This window comes from Rhagoletis pomonella, unplaced genomic scaffold, assembly GCF_013731165.1.
Source record: "Rhagoletis pomonella isolate Grant_MI unplaced genomic scaffold, Rhpom_1.0 Rhpom_scaffold_00002, whole genome shotgun sequence".
NCBI lineage: Eukaryota > Metazoa > Arthropoda > Insecta > Diptera > Tephritidae > Rhagoletis > Rhagoletis pomonella.
In genome coordinates this window covers 29,414,584-29,441,466 of record NW_023458556.1, presented here as the reverse complement: position 1 = coordinate 29,441,466, position 26,883 = coordinate 29,414,584, and the positions used below count along the sequence as shown (strand labels likewise).

Here is a 26,883-nt window from a genome sequence, read left to right as displayed (position 1 = left end):
AGTCGTCTGCAATCTGTTATCGATTTACATACACAATTTCGAAACCCAAATTAGTTTAAAACTATATACTGACTTCTATAAATATTTATTTCCTTCAAAATGCATATTGAATTGAAAATCATACCGAAATTTTTTACAAGCTTTTTTCAATTCATACATTAGAGCGGGTACATTTTTTTGACAAAGCATGTGTAGCATAGAAAAATTCTACGCAAATTTGTCGAACAAAATATGGGTGTAAAAGCAATTTGGAGTTTGTCAAAATAGGTTTCGAAGTGAAAATTTTCGCCCTCTGGTGGAGGTTTTATGAAAAAGATAAGTGCAGAAATAGATTCATCAAATCAAAAATCTCCTTAAAACATGTTTTTTTTTACAAAATGTAAGCACTTCTTTATGACACTACAGCAAAATGCTAAGAAACCTATTTTCGCAGTTTGGCAAACCCCAAATTGATTTTAGACCCATTTTTTCTTCGGAAAATTTGCTTAGAAGTCCTTCTGTGCTATACGCGCATAGTCGGAAAAATCTCCCATACAAATTGACCCGCCCTAATATACATACATACCTACATACATATGTGCATGCATGTGTATTTATTTATATGTCACCGTCATAGTCACCACTACCGGCGCCACATGCGATGAACCACGAAACTTTTGACATATCATACAAAGTGCGCATAACAGCAGCAACAAAAAAATTTCTAAATTTTGCTGCGGTCAAAATGTTGGAATATTCTGAGATCCACCCGAATTTGTAATATTAACCGCAGAGAAATTCGATGCATTTCATAGCCGCGGGTGTCAATCAAATTCGTACCGAATCTAAGTGCATGTATACACATTTTTATGTGCAAAGTTCACACACAGCTGTGCCACTAAAAGTTGCATGATAGTGTGGTTAGTGCAGTTAGTTGAACCTACGCTTATGTTGAGTCCCAAATATCCCAACTGTGCAAAATTTGCCACTTTATTGCTTCTATTTCCAAGTTGCGCTCTGTAGCGCACAATATTCGTATAATACGACAAGGAAATGAATGACCCCGCCCTCACTAATAATGCAGTTATTATGGGAAGCATAAACAAACATAAGTTTTGCGATAGTAAAGGAAAATAAACTCAGAAAATTTACCCCCTACTTGCTCTCGCAATTTTGGTATTTAACTTAATATTTGCGATATTCATTGCTCAATTTTTAATGACCTCTAAATACAACAGCACAGCCAGCAAAACCGGCTTAATTACGTACAAAAAAAATGTTACACTTTTTTTCTTCTTCGAACTTTTGCCAACTCAGCGATGTAAATTAATCAACTGGAAAGTGTGAAACTTCATTTATTTCACAGTTCTCGTGGGTTCTCTCGTTTATTTAATAAATTTTTAATGTTCATGTACACATACATTCATATGTACATAAATATATATAGTACATTTGTATCATGTTATAAGCATAACTATGTATGTATGGATGCATGCATGAAATCATGCAGATTTTAATTCCCTGGGAATTCAGCAATTCATGTGGATATTTTAAGTGCTGCCGGAAATTTGAGGTTCGTTGGACTTCTACTCCATTGAATTAAGGCTGCATGGGTGTTGTGGCTTGTCAAACTGGGTTTCAAAAAAAATTTAATTCGTACGGTTGGTAAACGTACCACGGTAGTGGAAACAGCATGTGGGGGGAGGAATTTGTATGTTATGCCCCGAAAACGAATCAACTTATTTGTTAAAAATCAATGTACCTTATGTTTAATCTTAATTGAATTTTGTTTGTGGCAGTTATCATTTGCCGCGCTTCATCGTATTTCGGTTTACCATGTTTTATGCAATACTTGCTGTTTGTTCCATATAAGAAGCGCGGTAGTGTGGTGAAAGAACGCCATAGACTAAAAACAAATTAAGTTAGATATGCAGAAACTATTTTGTAGTTTTTAAATGACTGCCAATTCGGCGGCAGATAGATATCGAATTCATGTACTGTCGCGTCTCTGGAAAATTCGCATTAAAGGGAGATCCTGAAACACCTCGCTCACTTACACCTACAACCCGACCGAATAAAAGGATGATGAAGGACCTTTGACCGCTTGGAGCGCATTTACGAACGCTGTTCACGTTACAAAACCAAAATTTTGACAGACGATCTCAATACCGGGGTGGGAAAGACGAGATTTCTGGGTTCACCGTCAGAAAATTCAGCCTCCACGACTGAAGATCCAATAACGAACTGAGGCCGAAGTTATTTAGTCTGCAGCACTCGGCTCCAACAAAGGATGATCCATCTAGTTGCATGGCTGTCTCCAGATCGAGAGACTATAAACTAAAGCGTAAACGTTGTGATAGACGATCATAGTCTATCGATATAGAGAGCTGAAAAGAAAGTAAAGACGTATTTTACGTAACAAAAAGTATCAGGCCGAAATAAATGAGTGCGAAGGACTTTAAAATGTGAACAGTAAAACGCGCGAAAACTCTATCACCCAATTAGGCGAAGCAAGTTTTTAAGACTAGGGAAATTTCTTCTTTGTCCTTGCAAGTCGACCTGCTTTCGTGGGAATTCTTCAATTTGATGCGGGGGAAAATCTAAAAGCTGCAGAACAAAATCCTTTTGGAATTTCTATAATTATCGGCGCATTCCTTTTCCTGATTGAACATTTGAAGACAAGCTACTGAACTAGGTGAACCAGGACACTAAGTATTTGCATCAAAGAAGCAGCCAGCGCATTCAAACCTCACAGCTATAAGTTCGAAGGAGTAGTGACAACATCTTAGGAGTTTCTGGTTACAAAGATTCTACGGAAGATTTTCTGCTCCGCTCGCCCGGTCAAAAATGTTCTAGCCATAAAATTTTTACCTCGATGTCGGCAGCTCCCGAAGAAACAGGACTCCGCTGTGGTGAAAGGGCCCTTGGGGAGGGAATTGACTTCACTTTGCATTTCCAACTGGCACCATGTGGCACGGGGAGGGGGGAAACAACTAGCGTTCTTTCTTGGCCACAGCCATCATTGTTTAGACGGTTGCAGTGTCAAACAGGAAATAAAATTTGGTTTCTATTAGCGTAAAAAACTTCACTTCAACTTGCATAGCTATGTATTTATACTTTGAAATTTGAATTCGAACCGTCCACAAATTTGCCAGCCAAAGTCACAGCAACTTTGATAAAAGGGACAATTAAGGCAGAAAGTGTGCATGCAACCCGATAACCACCAATTTCTTAAGTCAGTAGTACGACTTGCAAGAACTTGTATTCACTCTATTTGGGAATGGAAGGCCATCTGCATACTATTTCAGTGAAATCAGTGCGTGGCCAGAAATCGATAATGCGACAACGTTGAAGTTTTTGTTTTCAGTTGGACACTTCCGAACAATGATTTTTTTTTCCAACTTCATTCTGTTGTTGCTTTCGTCTCATTATTTGAACTTTTCCCATTGACACCGATTGCTCTTTTTTGGCCAAGTTTTAATTTACGCTGAAATGTTTCTGCCCTCCTGCTGGCGACGAACTTAAGTAACTTTCATAAGTGATTGATTTGGTAAGGTCACAGCAATAACTTGCGCTAAACTTTTTTAGTTTTATGTCGATTAACTTAGTTGCGAAAAGTAAGAACTCAATCAAGGTGAAACACATGGCACGCTACTTGCGCTTTGCTAGTAAATATTGACGTTTCAATTAGTGGGCATTTCGTACTTCGGTAAGGCGGTGTTCCAGAGACCGAATTTCTTTCAAAAAGTCTTCATTTTGTGTACAGATTTAAAAATGATCTATAAATCTGAAAATCTTCATACAAAATTTTGAATAAAAAACAAATAATCTGTCAAAACAAATAATCGGAGAACTGCGCTTTCTGATAACCAACAACCTACAGCGATTGATTTATGATGTACTAACTAAATTTAAAACAAAGAAAAAATACAAATTTTTTTGAACAGTATTTCAAAAGAATTTCAACCATTTTCAATGACAATTTGAGGAGACCACGGGTTTGTTACAATTCACAAATATCATTGATTAAGTTAGAATTTTTTTCTATATTCCTAAATATACATAGATGTATATACATATAGATCTACAACATTGTGTATAATTCAACCCGATTACATCTGCTATAACTTGCAATACTCAATATTTTTTGTCGACGGCTATCATGAGCATTTTACAACACATACAATACAGTAAATTTAGTAAAGCAATTAAAATGGGGACGATGCATTATTTAGTCGACGTTTCCCGTTGTCCTTCCAGTACTTTGGTTTCTTTGTATTCATTCAGCACATCTGGTGGCCGGACTTGCCAAAAATTATGTCCACGCAAAAGAGGTATATTAAATTCCCACCCGCATTCCTTACAACTAGTGAGGTAGGAAACGCCTTGTCTGCAATCATTACTTGGAAGAAATCGTTAATGGCGAAGAAGAAAGAACGAACCAACGTTAGGTGATTGCCGCTACCTGCGCTTAGAAGTTAACTTTTCAGAAACGCCCCTTCAATTGTAAAAATTTGTTAGCAAAAATTTATTTAGAAATTACCAAACTCAGGTATAAAAATAGCAGAGAGTTTGAAGAGTGCAACAGTAAGGATTTGAGCTTCGATAGAACCACATCTCCACTGAAGCTAAGTACTCCGTACATTTTTGTATCTTTCATAAAGACAACTATGGGCGGCCTGCAATCTAAGAAACGCCTGAACAAATCTGATTCCTGCACACAAACTCCAATCTTTGGACGCTACAACGTAAAAGGTGAAGGGTACTTGGGACGCTGTTCAACATTTAGCACACCAGTTTCTGCATCACCGTCCGGCGCTGCTGCCGCCATTCGAGTCCTAAGTGGAAAGCCTGCACAGCCAAGGCTAATTAAGCGACCAAAATACGATCCAGTTTATGTGCTCTGGAAGAATGCTTTTGAAGATCGAAAAACTCGCACACCACGCAAAATATCTCCCATACGAGAAGAGAGTCAACTTTCGCAGAATATAACAGATGCTGTGGCTGGTCAACTCACACCGAAAGGATTTCCATCGTACACTAATTTGAAGAAAACCATAAATCGCAAGAATGAGACCAGCTATGAAGATAACCAAGAAAAATCGTTATTAAAGGTACGTCGACGTTTATCAATGCGCCAACGGCCGCCCTACGAGAAAGCTATACAAAAATCAGCAGAAGCCACTGAAGCGGCAACACTGTCATCAGCGCCGGCAACAAATGATGAAACCACCGAAAATAGCTATGCATCCGTGTTCAGCAATTGTAACGATGTGAGTGCTAAAAATACTGAAACAACAGTCGAAGAGGCGTCGAGTAAACTAAAACCACATTTCCTTTCGAAAATTCCTGCCGAACGAGCGATCATCGTTGAGAAACTCATGACGGAAATTAAGCAGCGCAATGCAGAAAAGAGCGAAGAAAGTAAAATGAATGTTACTTTATCACCGAAGCGACCATTGCAATTGGCCACGGAACTTTCACCGACTCCAGGGCGTCATTCGCCGGATTTCTTGAAGAAGCTAACAAGCCCGCAAGCTGAAATAATTGAGAAGATTTATATGGGCACGCAAGATTGGAAAACCCCATATACCATAAGGAAAGGCTATTATTACTTATGAAGAAACTTTCACTGAACAATCTAAACGCTTTGTTCCTTTTGCTATAAAACTTATACTCGTATTGTACTCTAAAATGTATAGTTAGTAATAAAATTACAATATTATGGAATTGGCACAGTTTTTAATTTCTTAATTTTTTATTATTTCACTACGTATTGTCTCCAAATTATAGTGAGGGAGCGCCAACTAGCCTGCTTCAGTTTCCTCTCCCTTAAGATAAAAAAAAATAGATTTCAAATAAATCGGTTCCAATTTATAAAGATATCCATTTGAACATAACTTGCTGGCAGAAGTCATGGTCGATAAAAATGGATGAGGTCATATTTGATATTTTTTTGAAATGAACTGCGCTAATATTCCGCACTAAAGAAGATGCCATATGAACAAAAAATATGATATTTATTGGCACATTCGGTTAGAACCAAGGTGTGATTGACATTTTTTTTAAATTTGATACGATAGTTCTAATGAGTTTAAAAAAATTCACCTAGGAATGGTTTTCGTTTCTTTTTTGGTTATTGTTGTTTCTGACAGGGTTGGTATATGATGTATTTTGTAATGAATTTCGGTCATCCCTTGTCACAGTTGGTTTGGAGACAAACCGGTTTCGGCGTTGAGCCATCTTCAGTGTAATTTTTCGTTCTCGAGCAAATCGAAACCGGTTTTTCTTCAAACTAAATTTGACAAGGGATGACGAAAATTCGTTTCAAAATACAACGGTTTTCGTCTTGACCCAGCAATTCCAATTGAGTAACAAACAAACTTTCACAGCACTTTTCAACGTTTCAAACGGAATCTTCTCGCCGGACTTGGCGAGAAAAGTGGTGATGATGAACCTCTGTGCTTTCATCTTTAGTGTAGGTTGTGATCAAATCTTATAACTGGAAAAAGACTATCTCAAAATTTGCCCCGGTATGGCAAAGATGCCGGCAGCCCGTCTTTGGATAATCAAGGGCAGCTTAATATTAAAAACAGGGGCATAACAGTTATAAGTTGTATAGCAAAAACGTTGCTCCATAACAGTTATTAGATGAGAAATATTTTTATTTCGTCGATAAGAGTTATAACCCAACGTTTACTTTTTACGTTGCCTCATAACTGTTATGCAAGAGAAATATTTTTTCCGTTGCCGATAAGAGTTATTTCTCAACGTTTATTTTTTACGTTGCTGGATAAGAGTTATTTTACAACGTTTATTTTATACGTTGTCTGATAAACGTTGTAAGATTAGGATATTGATGAAGATGGAGATGGAGAATAAAAATACAAGTAAAAGTCCCGTATATTTTGTTATTGCCATTAGGATGTTAAAACGAAAAAGCAAATCAGCTGTTCTGGTAATACCACCATGTATTAATTCGCCTTGGTAGCAGCAGTAGAGCAGCTGGTTTGATTTTTTCGTGAATTTCGCCTTTAAGTTGAAATTTCTGTTTACGTTATACTGTAATATGTCAAACTTTGTTTGCATACATTTCAGCTGTAGATGCAGTTATATATTTTGAAATAATATCTGGCGATTAGCGTCATTGGTTTTTGGATATCTCTTGTTCCGCGATATTGACTAAAGTTTGTAACGGTAATTTAGCACGAATTGAACTAATAATGCAGTCATACTAAGCCAATCAACCCTTTAGTTCCCGAGATATTGAGAAAAAAGTATAATTAATTCAGTACAAATTTTTTAATTTTTGTAACACACGACAAAAGTTTACTAAAGAAAATCCTTCATAAACTCAAAAATAATTAACAATAAGCAATAAAAATTAAATTATTTAAGAGTTTCGCGAACTAATTCTTTTGACGGCAAACTATTTGATTTAATGTTAAAATTAAAATGTTACCTTTTTATATCACAACGAAGTACATTTTTTCTCAATAATATCTTTCAGTTTTTATTAAGATTTAAAATTAAAGTTCTAAAGAAGCCCGATAGTAATTCGAAATAAACGCCAATCTCAAATAATATATTCTCAACCGAAATGTAACTCTATAATTTGTTTACGTAATTTCAAAAAAAAATTACATTTTTAATACGGCATTTGCGTGAAGTTGAGAGTTTTATTTTTCATTTCTATGCTTTAAAAAGATATCTCATTTTTAAGTTTTTAATTTCCATAAATTTTAAAATCTAAATTTTATCCAAATTCATATACGTACATACATTAGGGTACCTCACCAAAAAACAGTTCCACCGGAATATAAAATTTATTTTATTTTAAGCCTTCCGCCGAAATGTTTGGGGAAAATATTAAGATTTACGCGAGCTGGGCCAAAAAAAAAGAGTAACAAATATTTAAACTTTTTAATACCCTTTATAAAATGTTTAAACATTTCTATGTGGACCTTCGACGTTTCGAAGCTCATTTTTTTTTTTGAAAAAGTATTTTTTAAAAACTAATTTTATTTATTTAGATAAAAAAACTGTACTTTTGCAAGTATCCTAATGCTCATCTATATGCATGCATGTATTTATTTAGATCATTAATAAATGCATGATATTAAAACCTTAATTTTTATGGACTTATAGTTCTTTAAGGGTTAGACGGAAAACCGCTCTGTGTGCCACTTTCAAATACACATCCAACCCATGATGATAGTTGATGAGCCGTTGCTATTGATGGCATTTTACTGAACGCAAGATCGCGAATTTTATTTTGGGTCAGAAATGTGTAACACTGTGTATTCGGCAAAGAACCATTCATAGTGGCTGGCAGTACAGGTAGAAAATAGACAGTCATTGTTAAGCACTTAACAAAATACAGCAAAAACAATGGATAAAACTGTTTAGGGCGGCACTTAGGCAATCTGCTAAACTACGGCCATTTGTTACCTGTGTTAGCTTGTGAAAAAATCGTTACGTTAACAAGCTTCAAAAAAAAAGAAATTTGGTACAAGTTTTTGGAAGGTCGCATTTAATTGCATATGCTATTCCGCCCTGCAAAAAAGGAGGAAGGATTGTTATAAACTTAGGGATATTGAAGTATATAAGCATAAACGGAGTTGAGGACTTCCATAGTCTCTACTAGTGATTTGTAAGAGCCACATCTCAACCGAAGCATTCAATTCATACAACACAACATTTTCACAACTCTCTGGCAGCGCTAAATTCGCAAAAATGGGCGCTATGCAATCGAAAAGTCCCAACAAAATCCGCGATTCAAGTACACAAACACCATTCCTTGGATGCCGATACACCAAGGCGGAAGAACCCTTAGCGCGTTGTTCAACATTTACCGACATATGCAAACCTGTGTCTGTTGCATCTCCCACTAACTGTGTTGCTGCTACCCGAACCGTGAATGGCACGCCTCTGAATAAACGCCCCAAATACGATCCCGTCTATGTGCTTTGGAAAAACTCCTTTGAGGATCAAAAAACACGCACACCACGCAAGGTTTCTCCCATAAGGGATCAAAGTAAAATTTCGCATAATATACCAGATGCAGTGGCTGGGCAGCTAACCCCCGATGGTTTTCCATCCTACAGTGAGTTGAAACCAAACCAAAAGAGCGAGAGCTGCGCGAAAGAGATCAGCAGTGAGGACAACAAAGAAAAATCAGCATCTTCGGAAAATTCCATAGTGAAGCAAGAAGCAACTACGCCTTCACTAAGCGACGAAGAAGAGATAGAAGATTATGGAGCTATGTTGGTTAGAAGCTGGATTGAAAGTTATACAACAGACGGAAGCGGCTACACAGAAGGCCACCTAGTTGAAGCAGAAAATTCCGGCAGCGAAGAATCCGGCTACGAAGAAAAGGCTAGTAACTTGAAGAATAATTCCCATTCAAGTGATGAAAGCCGGGTGCATCATTCTGCATCATCAACGTTTGATGGCGATTCGCCTGTTTTCTTTAGGAAGCTAAGTTATGATATGCGAAGAAGCTATTATTATTTGTAAAATTAGGAATAAATTTCGTAGGCTAAAGTTTTAATTTTACTGAGTCAAACAAATGTTAGGTCTGAGCAGACCAAATGTTTTTTCATCAATTTAATTGCGGCGTTTTTTCATTGGACAAATTCAAATCATATGTCTTAGTACTTTCAATTGTTGAGGAAACCAGTATAAGTTATAAATAAAATCACATTAAGGCAAAAATGCATAAAGTTACTCTGTTTCACAATTATAAAAATTATATCGAGATTTTTCTAAACACTTGAGGAATTTTTTCACTGTGGGTTCAAGCCTTGGTCAAAGCAACATCGCTAAAAAATATAGAGAAAAGGGTTTTTCTTAACAGCGGTCGCCCCTCGGCAGGCAATGGCAAATCTCCGAGTGTATTTCTGCTATGAAAAAACAACTTCTCATAAAAATACAACCGCTGTTCGTAGTCGGTATAAAAATTCAGGTCTTTTAAGTTTTGTCATAGAATTAGTGAGATTTTATTGACACTACACTGAGCGGAAAAATATTTGAATTAAATTTAAAAAAATACGCAACTCATTATAAATTTTAGTATAGAAATTTTAGTATTTAGTATATACGCCCATATAAAATAAAAAGTTTTGCACTTCACGGATGCTTTTTCATAATTAATATAAGCAAATACATTTATTTCCAAGCTGCCTTTAACGGGATTTGAACCCAGATCCTCTGGAAATTAACGAATTGCGGCAAGTAGCTTTGCGCACTCAGCTACAGCCAGACATGTAATATTTCTTAATATTAGAACGCATTTTTTCTCTCAGCGTAGAGTGGTTGCGGTTTTCAAATGTTGTGTATTGTTTATCTTCTAAGTAAGCGTCCCTGAGTTCACCTTCATTACGTTAAGATCGGAAATACATAGCCGTCTAGATATTAATATTTGCTATGATCCTCCGACCACTCTTTCACCGATCGACAATAATGAATTGCTGTAATATTTCGCTGACAATTAAGACTGTTTCAGAATCTCCTGCAAGATAAATTCATTAACAAACTCCAGCATCTATCCCCGATCTCCCATGGAGAGGCCTTACTCAGATTTTTGTCTATCTACCCGGACGGATCTAGAAATCCGAAACACCTTGTTGTAGGTATTAAATAGCGGAATAGAATATATACTTTTTTTTCTGCGCAAAATATGCCCAATGTTCCACATAAATATGTTTTGTTTAAACTTTCGTTCAGTATTAAATTATTCACTTTGCATGTATTAAATTCAAATGCAGTTTAATATGTCATCAGAGTGCATTTAGTGCAAAAAATGGGTAGAAAAAAATACCTTACTCTGAATAGAAAATTCATAAAAAAATTGTATCTTATATTTTTTTCTTCAAATAAATGCAGGGAATTTTTAAAAAGGAATAAACATTGCATGCGCTATTTGATTATAAAAGTTTAATCCAATTTACGATGAAACGTAAATTATTCTGCTTACTATTTACTGCTTCATTAATGATTTTTTTTGTTATAATTATATAATTCGTATTGGGCGTTAAAAAATACATACATGTATTTATGTATGTATGTAAAATTGAACTTTGTAAGCTTGGCTGAATTCAGATTCATCAATTTGATTGTACACATACGCACAAAGCATTGAGGTTGTTCACGCTTGCCTGGTTATCAGGTTATCTGGTTAAAAATTATTATTGCGTAGCGTATTTTATTGTTGTAAACTGAATAAACATAAGCTGATAACCAGGCAAGCGTGAACAACTTCAGCGTGTTTTAACACTAGAAAGACGGAAAGGGTTCATTTGACCCAAATTCATATTTGACTGCCAATATTTATTTTGCCAGTTATTTTTATAAACTGGTATTTTGTTACTTTTATTAAAGAATGCATACAATTAAATTTCCAATTTAATTGATTTCAAACTGAAATACAACCTAAGGACGGATAGGGGATGTATATTACGTTTTTTTTGTACTAATAACACTGGTCTACAAGGGTTTTGCGAATAAGACGGGACCTGGTGTTTCCGAACGGATTTTTCGTGCTGAACACGAATCTGGGGTCCAAAACTTCCCATCACGTCACGTTTTCGAGAAAAAAGGGGTTGAAACCCCTATAAACAGCGTTTTTGGCCATTTTTGAAAAATTGTAGAGCTGAACCCTGACGTGCTACAAACTTTGTATATGTCAGAAATTAAAGGCTAAATCGTGCCCTTTCGAATGAGCCCTATGCCGAATTAATCGCATGCACCCTTAGATCAGGGGGTGTATTTGTGTCTAGGAGTCCAATTTTTATATCCACCATATTCGACCCGTCATCTTAAATTTTTAAAATCTAACTGCAGATTCGTAATCAGCGACTTTTAATATAGTTAAAACCTTGGCATTATTAATTTTCTATGATCGTTTAAGATTAAATTCTTTCTGTGATCAATTTTTCCTGCACCCCTAAACACAAATACACCCCCTGCTTTAAGGGTGCACGCGATCAATTCGGCATAGGGCTCATTCGAAAGGGCACGGTTTAGCCTTTAATTTCTGATATATGCAAAATTTGTACCACGTCAGGGTTCAGCTCTATAATTTTTCGAAAAAGGCCAAAAACGCTGTTTTTAGGGGTTTCAACCCCTTTTTTCTCGAAAACGTGACGTGATGGGACATTTTTGACCCCGGATTCGTGTTCAGCACGAAAAATCCGTTCAGAAACACCAGGTCCCGTCTTATTCGCAGAAAAAAAGTTGAAATTTGTAGACCAGTGTAATAATAAGTAATAGATTGGCGCTTACGCAATACGTTAGTGTTTGGCCGAGCTTCTCTTCCGATTTATGGTGTGACAACATCGTCACTCAAAGGAAGGGGGCCTGCAATTCTACGCCGACTCCGAAAGGCGAATGTATTTTTATAAGAAGCTGTTTTTAATGGCAGAAATACACTAGGACGTATGCCACTGCCTGCCGAAGGGCGGCCATTATTAGAAAAAACTTGTTTCTGTTTTTTTTTTATGTTTTCGGAAACTGTGCTCGAACCCAGGCCCTGCGGAATGGTAGTGCGCACTGCGGTTGTCGTTGCATTTCTCTCCCCCATCGAGAAACATGGAAGGAAAGTTCAGAACAAGAGCGATGAATCCGCCTTAAAACTACCATAAAGAAATTTCACAGTTGGATGTTTAATTTTGCGAAGAATGGAAACAGAAAAAAAGTATTTTTTTCTTTTATCAATTTAGGGCCTAAATGAGAGCAACGTTACTTCAAAAATAATATCATGTCGTCAGCAAAGACTTTTTCACGCTACAAATTAGCTGTGATCCAATACTTTTCCCATAAAATCTTATAAAAATGTCAAACAGCAAAATTACTCCCTGAAGTGAGAGTAAAAAGTGAGTAACAACAAAAAGTACATTTTTCCTGTAAGAACATCAACCAGTGATCGCTTGACGCTTTTCATGATTTTACCAGAAGAAAAAGTTCGGGTAAAATCTTGCAGTTTCATTCTCTACACAACTCTCCAAAAATCGCTATCATTTACAGGATTTTGGAGGAATTTGGATTACGGGATCATTTTTTCCTGTAACTTCCTGCAAGTTTGTGTAAAAACCTGTAAATTCGTGGACTACTGCACCAGAGCTAATGTTAGCATTGTGATATTAGCTCAATAATCTATGTAATTACAAGCAGGGACCGACAGTAATCATTATTATAAAGGATTTTTATTTAAAACCATTGAAAAATTGTCATTTGCTATTTTTTTATTTTTCGACAATTTTAATCGTTATTTTATGATTTTGATTATTTTTTTTCGATATTTTTGATCGTTGTTTTTGGATTTTTACTTTTTCGATCAAAAACAATCGTTACACTTGGATTTTTATTTTTCCGATAATTTTTAATCGTTATTCTATGATTTTAATTTTTTGGGTCATATTATAACCGTTATTTTCAGATTTCAATTTCTAGATCATGAAAGATTTAAATCGTTTATAAAAAGCAGTCCCTATTATAATTCTTAAAAATAAGCGAAAAAATAAAAACTCAAAATAACGATTATTCTGATCGAAAAAAATAAAATCACAAAATAACGATTAATGATGATGGAAAAACTAAAAATTACATAATAACGGTTAAAAATTATCGAAGATTCAATTCAAAAAATAACAATTAAAATTGGGATTGGATTTTTATAATAAAAGTCATAACGGTTATGGTGCCTGTTAATAAGTAGTTAAGAGCATCACAGGTGTGTGGTTAAAAAAAATATATTAATTAAATTTTTAATTATTTTATGATTACTTATTAAATATTTTTGATTTTTTTACACATATGTATATGTAGTTACATATGAAATATAACTAAAATCTTGAACTCCTTAACTTTAAACTTTTTTATACAAATTCCTCTTAACGATTATTCAAATTTTACTAATTAAAACTTATGTAGCTACATCCGAACACAAAATACATTCACAAAAGTTAGGTAATTTAACCATTTCCTCCTTCATCACGCCATTCACCAGCACCACCAACTTCCTAAAGGTAAAGCGTTGTATACATTTTGCAGAAATGCCGAGTGGCAAATTTTGGTCATTGCTGCAAGACTTCACCACATTTTCGCACTCCTCTACCAACACGCCTTGCTTATGCTGCTCATGCTGCACCACCAACAACCACTTGGCTTCCTTTGACAGCGCACCCTTTGGATAGATAATGCGAGACTTGCTATTGCAGCTGGGCTTTTCCGCCTCAACTTGCATACGACTCGCAACATTTTGTGGTTTTATTATTAAATCATCCTGGAAATATGATTTGAATAACTCAAATTGTTCCGCGTCGATTTTGTCCAGTTGCGTAGCTTCTGCATAATTTTGAATCTCTGTGCAATATGATTTGCCAATGCTGCGTTCGGCGCAAATAATTTCATCATCAAATTCGTTGTTGGATGGTCCTGTATTGAAGACCATCATGCCTGGACCGACTTTAAAGATTCTTCCCAGTTCGCTAATCACATTTTTGGCGGCAACGGCATCGGCGGTGGCGGCGGCATTGGCTCTAGGTTTTGGCCTGCCATTAGCTGGCTGGATTATCAACAGAAAGGCGAGTAACGATAGTGTAAATGTGGTATTCATTTTTAGTGAATTTTTGAACATTTCAGTTGTGACTTAATAACCGGATTCGTTTTGTGTTACTTTTAGTTATTTTGTTGCGTTTTTGAAATGAATTTTAGCAGCATATTTTTCCGAGCTTGAAATGTGTCTAATGTTTTTGGATTTGTTTAACTCTCACTGCTGTGTTGATGAATGGCGACAACAGCTAGTTCTTAGCTCAATATATAGCTCATCTCAGCGAATTTCTGTTTTTGGAAAACCCCGTTAGCTGTTATTGATGGTTTTTCAACACTGGCATATGCCTTGCTTGCCTAAGCCGTTCAAAGTATTGTGAAAGGATTTTACCCGCGGGAATTTCTTTAAAGTTGATGTGGTTATGTCCGAAAGCAGGTAGGAACTCGCCGCCGCTGTTTCCTAATTTAGGGGCATTGTTATTTTATGCGATGGAGTGGGCAAATGCTGTTGCTGTTCATGAATGTATTGCGAACAAATGCAAACAATCGATTTTATCGCTGATGCCAGCATAAGATTTTATTCACAAAAGGGACTGCCGAAATGATTGAATTTGAACTGGAAAAATTATCTTTTGCCAAAACTTCAATTCCACAAGTTCCGCATTAAACAAAAAAAAATTTTGGCAGTTATTTATAACGCAAATAAAACCATCAAAAGCAACTACAGGGAAAATTCAGTGAATGTCCTATGTATATATATTTAAAGCCGAAATCTGGCAACACTACTTGTACCTTCAGTTAAACTTGGGAAACTCCGATCTGAAAACTGTCGGAAATCCCAAGTCGTTAGTTTCCCATGTTGCCTGCACAGGTACCGAATAGCCACAGGTGTAGCTGTAAACATTCTGTGACACTTCTAGATGCTTAGAGAATATATAAAAACAGGTGCACTCATCAGTCTCTACCTTAGAAGCAGTAGTGAAAGCACGGTGAGCAGCGGCGACTCATCTCAGAGCTAAAATTTTTTAAAGATGTTAAAATTTAATGCCTTATTAATACTATCTACACTTGCGCTGCTAAACAAAACTCAGCGAGTCATCGGCAGATCGGCACCCATACCCGCCGCCGAAGCAGCTGAAAATGTACTAAGTGATTTGGGTAACATATTCAAAGTCGGTCCCGGTATGATGGTATTCAACAACGGACCATCCAGCTTCATCATTGACCACTCACTCAAAAACAATGAAGGCGGCGACGACGATGACGGCGTTGATAAAATCAATTGCGCTGAGCGTAATGCTGGCAAGTCATATTGTACTGAAGTGCCAAATTATTTGGAAGCCACACAGCTGGATAAGATCGATCCAGATCAATTTGAACAATTCAAATCATACTTCAAGGATGATTTTGTACCACCACAAAATGTGACGAATCGCATGAATGACGAACGTGAAGAGTATTTTTGCAATAGTAAATCGCGCATAATTTATCCGAAAAGTGTTGAATCGAGGGAGTCCAAATGGGTGCTGGTCGTACAACACGCCCAACTTAGGCAGGGAGTTTTGGTCGAACAGTGTGAAAATGAGGAGCGGCCTTGCAAATATGACAATCTCTTGCCGCTGGGAATTTCATCGAGATGTAAACAGCACTATGTATATAGAAGCTTGGTGGTGTTGGTGAATGGCGTGTTGAAGGAGGATATGGTGAAATTACCAAACTATTGTGAATGTGTGTTGCGTTTTAATTTAAGATTTTAAGTTTAAGTTGGTTTTTGTATTGTTTGCTAATTTTTGTTTTCACAAACAACTCTGGCTGTGTAGTGACGCTTAGAGCAATTTTAGCTTCTGGAGTTCACAGCATTGAGCTGTTGAAGTGAATAAATATGTGCTTTTTATATAATTAATATTACAGCGTATCGCTTCAATTGTCTTTGTCGTGTCTTTATTTTTCTTCACAAGACTGTGCATGTGCCATTCAAATTTCGATGGGCTCTTTCCAAACCATTATTTTCCTTTCCCTTTTTTTATCGAATTTTCTAAAATTAAATTTACTGTATATATTTCGATTCTTTAACGAAATTTCGAAAGAAAATCGGTTATTACTGCGATATGAAGACTTAGTTCAGATTTTCTTTAAAAAAAATCGTACGAAAATTTCTTTACTAGGTCGTGTTGACCACTTTATACGATTTTCTTTAAAGATTCATAAAAAAATCATTACAGAATTCGGAAGACACTTGCTTTCGTTAAGAATATGGGGATCCCTTGATTCCTTAGAGGTCATGCCGAGGTCATCCCAAGGTGAAATTTAGATGAATTTTATTGAATTTTGAAGTTTATTCAATGAATTGTTCAGTACTTGACCTTCAAATGACCTCGAAGCTGACATTATGGAGGTTAACGGACCTCGGATTCGGGTTCAGCGAATCTAAAACCCCATATATATGATTTTGTATTTACTTGACCCTCAAATGACCTCGAAGCTGACATGATTCAGGTTCAGCGTGTCGAATATAGGGATATATAGGTTTGGTTTACATAATATTCACAAACTTTTTTTCGTTGTAAACCTGTGTAATTCTTGGTCGAATTTTTCGCTCAAAATTATTTGATCCCATCGTAGGATGGGCTTTTTGACTAGTTTTATAATAAAAGTGGTTGTCTTTGCTTCGTCTGCCTCATTGGCTCGTAGCAAACTGAATTGTTTAGTATCTACGATTTGAATCGAAATTCGAATATGTTATTGTGCTCTGTTGGCAGTTATGGGCCTTGCGAATGTAAATAACGGACTCTTTAAACCCTCTTAGCTGAGTATAGGGCATACTACTGGCTAAACCCTCGGTCATCAAGCTCACCGTTGCACCAATTGTATGCTTCTCTTGTGTTCTTCTTTAAACACCTAAATATATTTTACATTTTGTTTCTGTGTCTTCAACTTTCCAGACATAAATTTTATTTTCAATTGCTTATGTATGTTCAGTTGAAATAGCACATGTATGCATAGCTAAATAGTATGTATGTATAAATTATTTATACTATATGCTAATTCATTGCATACACGAAATCAAAGAATTAAATTACATACATGTGTATATATTTACATTAGGGCGGTCCAAAAATGTGTGTGAAAAAGTAAAGTTGGAATTTTAATACTCTCATCCACTAGGTTTGTTCTATATCGAAAAATATACGCATATTTTTTTATTTTAAAATCAAAAATTATTTAGACGTCGCTCCAAACGATCAAAGTTTTCCATGCATTTTATATGGGTAAAAACAACTTTTCGTAGAAATGGTAAAGAATTCTTGAAAATCGATATTTTTCGATCGGAAAACTCTGGTTCGTTTCAGGAGACTTCCAGTAATAATGATCAACTGTTTTTTAATACTAATGATTTTTTATTGGCAAACCTATAAAATATAGTTACTATGAAAAAATCGCCAAAAAAACAATTGAGTATTATTGATGGGAGTCTCCTGAAGAGAAACAAGGTTTTCCGATCGCAAAATATTGATTTTCAAGAATTCTTTACCATTTCCACGATAAGTTGTTTTTACGCATATAAAATAGATGCAAAACTTGATCGCTTTGAGCGACCTCTAAATATTTTTTGATTTCAAAATAAAAAAAATAGGGAAATCTTTTTCAATATAAAATTTTAGAGGGGTGAGAGCATTAAAATTCCGACTTTACCTCTTTGTACCACCCTAGTGTGCATACTTATGTAGCGTTCGAATGTAGTGTATGGTGCTTTGTATTGAAATTGAAGCACAATTTTTCCAATATGTATACATACATATTTATGTATGTTCATATGTACATAACTGGCATATTGATACGCCGCCGTGTCTAATCCTGACGCCGGTGCAAGTGCGGATATTGACCCATGATGCGACCCCATAACGCTCAATGTCACTTGAACATATACCATAAATGTACATACGAATGTACGTATGATTTATGTACATATGTACGAATGTATGTTCTGTGCCTTTATTCTGCATATTTATATGTACTATATAAGTGTGCACATATTGCCGGGCGATAACTATCATTTTTTTTCAATAACATTTACAAATGGGTCATGACTTTTAGTCTAACAAGTACTAAATACACAGTGCAACAGCATTTAGGAGGCGGATGATTTCAACTCAGGATGAAAAACTCTGTCCCATATGGTGGAACGTCCAAAAATTTTGCACTCTCAGATAAGTTTTTTTTATGGCCACATAAAAGAGTTAAACTTCACATGCGAGCGAAATATGTAGAATAGGTATATATAGTAAAATTTCGCGGCGATTAATTTTTTAGAACATTTTAACCTATTAGCACTCTCGAAATGGATACTTTTACCCCTTTTTTGGAAAGTCGGAATAAAATGGCATTTGGGTGGGCGCTAGAAGGTTAAAATGTTCTAGAAAATTATTCGCCGGAAAATTTCACCAGGGTTATTCTCAGACGAAATCCTATAATTAACGTAAAAGTCCAAGGAAACTTAAAAACAAATATGTCCCCTTGAAATATGCAATAACTTTTTCATGCTATGTACATAATGACAATGAGTGACACAAACAATTCATCAGCACATTTCGCCATGTGTGTACATGTGTGGATATATTCTGAAAATCTGTTCATTCATAAGCACCATTAAAAATAGTCATTTGTCTGCAAACACATTCATATGTACATACATATGCATTGGATGTGTTCATATTTTCATGTTGCTAGCAATCATTTTGACAGTGATTACTTGCATGTCACTTGCGCCATTCATTGGTAGTGTCGCTTGTTAAGTTCCAGCTGTTGTCACTGCTGTCCGCAACCCTGTCACACATTGGCGCAGATCTTTTAGTGTGTCCTTCGAATGTGACCTTAGCACTGCTCATTTGTTACCCAATGGATTTTGATTTATTAGATACGTTCGTTCGTATAATTCACATATGCGCTTTTATTTTCCGTTTGTGCATTTTTTATTGTAATTGGTTTTATTGTAACTCGTTGGATTGGCACTTTCTAGTTATTTAATGATTTTATGAAAATGAAGCTTATTTTTTGTTGTTGCCAACGAAATATATTTAGTTATTTTAAATAGAGAAAAATTATAAATAAATGGCCAAAGGTAAATAAAAGTCTGAGGGAACATTTTTCGACAGTTGAATAGTTTTGATCGATTTCCAGGCACTTACATATAAAATATGTAAAAATGTATTAAAAATTTATTTTAAAAAACATATGAAATAGGTAGCTTTCGAAGTACACAACGTGTATAATTAGTTATTACGTTTAAGTTTACAGATATATATTTTACCTTTTCGAGAGCATCGTAAACGACCCTTCGAAGGTTGAAGACCTATTTGCGTAGTAGCATTGGGCAGCAGAGATTGGTTGGGTTGGCGCTACTAAATGTACATAGGGATCTGATCTAGATGAGCTAGCAAAAACACCAAGCAGGATTTCATTTTCAATTTAAAAATAATGTATAAAATAAATACACTTAATATAATAACAATAATAATTTTCTTAAACCCCCACCCCTGAAATTTTTTTCTGGATCCGCCCCTGGTTCCCCATATAAGTCTACAGGTAAAATGTGAAGCAGGGAGGAGTAGAACTTTTGACGGCGTTGAGTAAAAGGCCAATGTGATCATCCTGTGTATTCATCTAGTAACAGCAACCAGCCTGTAGTGCCGTAGAACAAAATGTGACGTTTAAAGCCACATTTTTTCCTAGATCTGGTTTCTGGAAGTATAGGACAGGGAAAGCCTTCCTATTACGCTCCACTACATTACAGGCGTCTGTGCAAAATAATGATGCCCTGATATTCTTCCGAGAGCTTAACTGTAGTTAACGAAGGAAGCTGAAGCCGGAAGATTTTCGTTTTCTTTGAAAAGATCGTGGCCGTTGTTTGCCGAATTGGCATTTAAGATAATTTTTCCAACACACAAGGCCCTTTGTATGAGTTGTAAAACCGAAATGTCATTTTACATTTAGGCAATAAATAGTCTGACAGCCTCTATCCTACAACTGTATCAGAAGGGTGTTTTTATTAAATTCCCTTAATTTTTCGAGTAGTCGCTTCTGACATTGCTGATGACACTCTTAAAGTTCTTTGAAGCTTCTTTGTAAGTGGGCCGGCTAGGAGCTTTCCTTTCTGATTGATTTCATTCAACCACCAATATGGCTTCCTACATTTTGCGGTAAACCTAAGTGACTATATTGCGGACGAACTTGCGAGAGGCCGAATGATCAAGCTGATTATTCTAGGCAAGGGTATTATCTATACTCGCGCGAGCCAGAAATGAATGCAAACCTCGACCTGTCTGATATCTAGGCACTTCGCGCAGGTTGCATAGAAAAAGGTCTCAAAGCTTATATTATCAAAAAAGGGAGGATATATCGCACACAATTGGTGCTCTAACAGGTCACTGCCTTATAGGCAAACACACAGAACAAAAACTAAAAGGGGGAGGAGGAGGAGACAGTTTTCCATAGTATCTGCAACTGTCCGACATTATCGAGGAGCAGCGCTTTAGTGCACTTGACAAAGTTTCGTAAGGGACTCAAAATGGTTCAGCAAAGGGCAGTGAAAACCTTTAGCTGTGTTATCACAACAAACCTTCTATTTCCCTGCGTAGCAGTGGCAGCAACATTTACCTAACTACTGCCCGAAAGATGAAAGGCTCCAGTCAGCTACTGTGCCGAGATAAGATGAGAATGACGTCACCGAATAATGCGAAGTAGTAAAAGGCTGACGAATGCTTTAAGGTGAACACTTCAGTTTGAAAGTTGAAGAGCTCTTGTTCATAATCGACTATCAGGCTATTCGGTTAGTTGATTAACAACTTTTTTGTCGGTTGATAGTCGAATAGCAATTATTCGATTAACCGCTCGAATTCGACTACCCGTTCACTTTTGACTAATCGCTCACTATCGAGTAGTCTGAAAATCGACTAATCGAAATTATTCGAATTGTGAAAGTATTTCACCGTCAAATTGTTGTTACTAGCGCGGTTGGGTTTTGTGAATAAGCAGAAGTTTACAAAAAAATATAAAAGACAATATTTACTGAAAAAACCCCACTAATGGAAACATCGAAAACGAACGGATAGTTGTTTATGAACGGTTAGTTGAAAAAGTCGAAAGGAAACGGTTAATCGTTAATGTGAAGTCGATTATTTTTTGGAAACAACTTTCGCTATTCGTCGAATCGATTGGTCAACTAAGAAGACCTCTTCATATTACCCGTAACGAAATTGAGTTTGTTGCATTTACCTTCGAGACATAATCCTGGCACAATGTGAGTTTTGAAGTATGCTTGATCCTTGTGGGAGAGAGGTAGAGTTTCGATCCCTGGTTCGAGCAACATCTAAATTAGAAAAAGCTTTTCGTACAGGCAATGACAAACCTCAGGAAAAGCTTCTCATAAAATCCATTTGTCGCTTGGAGGCGCCGTAAAACTGTAGGTCCTTCCATTTTGTGCAATAACATTAAAACGCACAACACAAATTGGAGGAGAAGCTCGGCCAAACACTTGACAAAAGTACAAGTGAAAAAAAGAAAACAAAAAAATATGTTTCACAAAAACGTTATCGACATCAAAGTCTGTACTATCTTTTGTGTTCGCTCTTTCCACTAGTATCACTTACATATTACCTTCATGTGCAACAACTTTAACTAAAACTATTCATAACTTTATAATCAAAGTCACATGGCAAAATGCATGCAACAGCGTCGGAAATGAAACCACGTCAAAAAAAAAAGTCGCCAACAGTTGCCGGCGTTTCAACCTGCGGCAAATTGTAAGCGCAACGCAAAAAGAAATGGCGGCAGCAACCTCAGACTAGCTCTGCTCTGTATAATGAAGCCACAAAGTTCAATGCTAGTAGCAGCCGGCGGGTGATGGGTTAACGGTTGGCAGTTGGCATTATTTTTCATGCGTTTATGGTTGCCGCAACCCCGCTAAGGATACTACATAAATAAGAATGAAGATAAAAATAAAAATAAACATAAAAATAAAAATAAATAAAAAGCGGTTGGAATAAATAAGAGAGGGAAATATCAGTGCAGCAAACTGTAACACTTAATGATAAACGAAGAAAAAGCCACAGCAGAAAAAGAGCGGCACTAAATAAAAGCGCGCCATATCAAAAAAAAGTAAAGGGTTCATCGTGGTCGACAATGAATGAAAATAACTAAGGAAAGTTAAAAAAATGTGAAACTAACAACCGTGGCAGCTGTGAAGGATTTCCTTTGCTTCCATTGTCCTTGTCTTTCCATTCACGACCAGCTTCGAGCCAATGAACGTGCTAAATGAAGCTGCAGACGCGTGATGTTGCATTAAATATGAAAAATTACACACTTTATTTTCCGCTTTTCATTTCACTTATTTCCGCAAGTTTCTCTTTCAATTTCTTTTTACTTTTTTTTTTATTTTTATTTTTGTTTTCATTGGGATTAGTTTGTCGGCCAGCTGTTCATGGCTCGTGTTTTGCAATTGATAATGAGAAGTCACTATTGCAGGCTTTGGCCAGCACATGAAGTGATTCACTTGCTTGGAAATGTTGAACAGGCAATAAAAACTAACGCACTGAGTAAACAACATATATGTACATACATATATTGACGGACATTTGTTAGTAGACCTATAAGCAAACCTTCATACTTAGCGGCTCGTGTGACAACTGTGATTATTGAAATAAAAGCAACTGATGACCCACAAATGTATTAAAAAAAACCAACGATTTCTTCCTCTTTCGTATTTCTTATTCTCTTTTTATCATAGTACTACTTATTGTTTTTTTCTTCTAAGGAGCAACGCGTACAAACTTTCCATTAATTCGCTTTTAACTTCTGTTGAATTAGAAAAAATTGCACAACAAATTACACAACTCACTCCAAGAAGGAAGCGGCTTGTCCGGCAAATAAACCAAATTCTGTTGGGAGGGATGTGCAGTCATTTAAGTTGCTTCTGAAAAAGTTTATTGACCTCTGATGAAGTTGGGCACTTACCTGTAATGAAAATAAATTGCATTTTGTTAGATTAAAAGTATTTGCTTAACGAAAATAAATTATGCATTATATATCCACTTTTAGAGGTAATACATTTTTAATGTAAGTACCCTGACGGAAGAAAGTGATTTTTTTTTCAATCAACTAATTGAAACTATGTAGTTGTTTAAGCCAAATAGATTTTAAAGTAGTTGAAAATATATGTGGGAAAAGCCAATTAAATAAATAAGCTCGTTGCAGGGGAAAATGTGAGAATTTCAATTAGTTATCACTGAAAATAAGGCAGTTTATAAATTACTTTCAAATTAATTAAATTTCCTGCAGGGTAGGAATAATATTTCTTAAAGAAAGGGACAAAATGGTCAAACTAAAGAATATACTAAAAAAGAACCAATGACAATTTTGCACGGCTATAAATAATGATGGACCAACAGAAACTATTTAGAACGCAAAATTACAACCAAATTCGGAAAACATTTATTCATTTAGGAGATTCCCTTAAACACGTTCTGGGACGCACCTGCTCAAAAAAATAGTTAAAAAATTCAAATGAAAGTGACAGAATACAAAATGAATACAGTCCGATTTTTAACAGAAACCACACAAATAAAAGTTTCAAAGCTTGCACAAAATTCACAAAAACTAATCAAACTATTTATACTATAGGTATAAGTTAAAAAATAAAAGTAATTAGAGTTGCTACCTGTTTGAAAATTTCAGTTTGAGTAAGTTGACAATATAAAGTAAATATTGCAGTATGGCTGTCGAAAGAAAGAGGCTTCCGAAGACTTACAGGCGAAAATATTTTTGTGGAAGGTTGCCACTTGTCAGAAGTTTTTGATTTCATTTAGTTGATAAGATAAATTATATATTTCAATATGGGTATCAAACTAGGTTTAGGATAGTTTTCTCTTGAAAATATTTTTGAGGAGGGTTGCCACCTGTTTGAAAATTTTAATTTAATTAATTTTTTTTTAAATAAATGAAATATTACAATACGGGTGTTAAACTAAAGAGGTTAAGAAAGTTTTTTTCGAAAATATTTTTCAAGCTGGTTGCCATCTGTTGAAAAATTTTATTAAGTTAAACTGATTATGGAAGATAAATATACGGTATTTAAATTTACCTTCGAAAATATAGTAACTACCACCCACATTTATACAAAAAATAAAGAAATAAATAAATCGAAAATTTGTTTGAAAATCTCACTTTATGAAGCCCTTTAAATCTATTTTATTTTAATCAATGAGACATAAGAGTTTTGGAAGGGAGTAAGTACCCAAAAGTACTTTCAGGGTGCAGCGAAGCATGAATACAAATTTTTTCGCCATTAGCAATTGCTTGAATGAAAATTAAAAATGGATCCATGCTAACATTATGTAGACCAATTTTAGATAGTAAGACCCTAAAAATAGCGGAATTCAATTAGCATATATTTTTTTTCCTAAAATATTTCACTAAGAAATTTTTGATGAAGTTTTGCTATGCCTTTTGTATAAAATACTATAGAGATATGTAAATAACGAAAGCTACAAAAACTTGAAAAAATAAAATATCGGTATTAATGGAAATTTTTCGAATTCCCAATTATATTCAATTATATTCATTATATTCAATGAGTGAAAAAATATTCGCATATTCTAATGAAATGAAATGTTTCCAGATTTCGAAAAAGCTTTTAATATTTCTCATTACCAATTTGGATTTTTCGGTTCTTCTTCGTACTTTACTTTTCTAAAGTTTTTGGAAACCTGAGAAATTTTTCCGGAATTTTTCCTGCTTAATTTATTGGGATTTTTAAAGGCTTTTTCGGGATTTGTTTCTGAACCTTTCAGGAAATTTAAGGCTCAAAATCACTTTGCTCTTATGAATACTTAAAAATTAAAAATTAGAAATTAATTTCAGCTCAATTCTTCACTATCTTCGGCAGCTACATTCGGATTTTAAAAGATGATATATTGAAGCTTTTTTCTCGAGATTTCAGTATTTATCCACTAATGGCTTGCAGTCTATTTCCTTATTGTAAATTGAATAAAAAATATAACCAAATAAAGGCCTAAAGCGGGTTAAATAAGAAATTTTTTAATGGGCACGAAAGGAGCCGTAGGAACTTTTCAATAAATAAAATATTCCATAATTTGCATTTGGTTCACACAAACCAAATTACACAACCGAAGATTCCTCTCCATACCAAACCAATCTCAGTCCATCTTACTATTTAGGCTTGTTTTATAGCGTCAAAAAATTTTAATTCATAGTAAATACTAATGAAGAAATACTTTTTATTTCAGCTCCATTCCTGAAAAATGTCAAACTAATGTGAAATGTTGCCGTTCGTCGATTGAATGAATCTTCAAGTAAAACTTAATGGTAAGTTAAATTATTATTTTTTTTTTAATTTAAAATATCAAATAGCATTAGACGAGTAGATAACAGAGCAGCGAAGAATAACTGTTACCCAGGTTTTTTTTAGGTTTTATAGATTTTGTGAAAAAAATAATATTTTATTGTTAATTTTCCTCAGATTTTACGTTAATTGTATTTTTTTAGACTTTGTTTAAAAAAAGACAAACAAACTGTATAGGGTTGGTCGTTGGGCTATTTTTCCAAGTATTTACCGCTGGAAAACCCAAATAAAGGTTAAAATTTTTAAAACTAATTAATAAAATTAAAGTAAAATCTGTGAAAAATTAACAATAAAATACTCTTTTCGCAAAATATATAGACATACAGATAACAGTTATTCGTCGTCGTGTAATAAAAAATTAATAATGAACAGTAGTCAGTTACATGTCCAATTTCTAAAAAGGCGTTCCAGACGTGAATTTTTCTTTTTGAAATAACATTGTAAAATTTAATCCTATCATCAATTAGCAAATAAAAAAAAAGTCGAAGTCATTCAAATCTCTTTCACACTGCCAATTGAAAGTTATTATTAGCTGCATCAACACAAAAGTGGCAATGCAGTCGACACTTTGAGCAAACGCATTTACATAATTTATATCTTAGACGGCAATAAGTAGGCCAATTTCATGCTGACTTTGGCCAAGTTTTTTAATTCACCGAATTTTTGTGCCAAAATCAACAAAACATAAAAGGTGAAACAAAACTAATTTTTCTTTTAAACTAAATTAAAAATATTTGGTTTTGTTAAAAATAAAAACAAAATTGAGATAATTACAGACAGATTTATTTGAAAATGAAGAACATAAATTTTATTTATTTGTCTTAAACGTTTTATAGTACGCTCGTTTGTTATTTCTCGCACATTTATGATGAATGATTTCAGCAAATAAATTTCAAACGAAAGAGGTCAGCTGCACTTGTTGCAATTTGTTGTGGCGC

General features: G+C 35.1%; 2 protein-coding genes across 2 annotated transcripts; one reads left to right on the top strand and one right to left on the bottom strand.

Moving 5' to 3' along the window:
* Positions 1 to 13,903: 13,903 nt before the first annotated feature.
* On the bottom strand, positions 13,904 to 14,596 carry LOC118752865 (protein spaetzle-like). Its single transcript, XM_036487721.1, has one exon. It carries the CDS (start codon positions 14,594 to 14,596, stop codon positions 13,904 to 13,906), a length of 693 nt encoding a protein of 230 aa, XP_036343614.1.
* A 964-nt stretch (positions 14,597 to 15,560) lies between these two features.
* Positions 15,561 to 16,286, top strand: LOC118752854 (protein spaetzle-like). Its single transcript, XM_036487712.1, has one exon. It carries the CDS (start codon positions 15,561 to 15,563, stop codon positions 16,284 to 16,286), a length of 726 nt encoding a protein of 241 aa, XP_036343605.1.
* Positions 16,287 to 26,883: the final 10,597 nt, after the last annotated feature.

Excerpts from the sequence above, each read along its gene's own strand:
- LOC118752854 (XM_036487712.1), top strand. The coding sequence starts at position 15,561 with ATGTTAAAATTTAATGCCTTATTAATACTATCTACACTTGCGCTGCTA.
- LOC118752865 (XM_036487721.1), bottom strand. The coding sequence starts at position 14,596 with ATGAATACCACATTTACACTATCGTTACTCGCCTTTCTGTTGATAATC.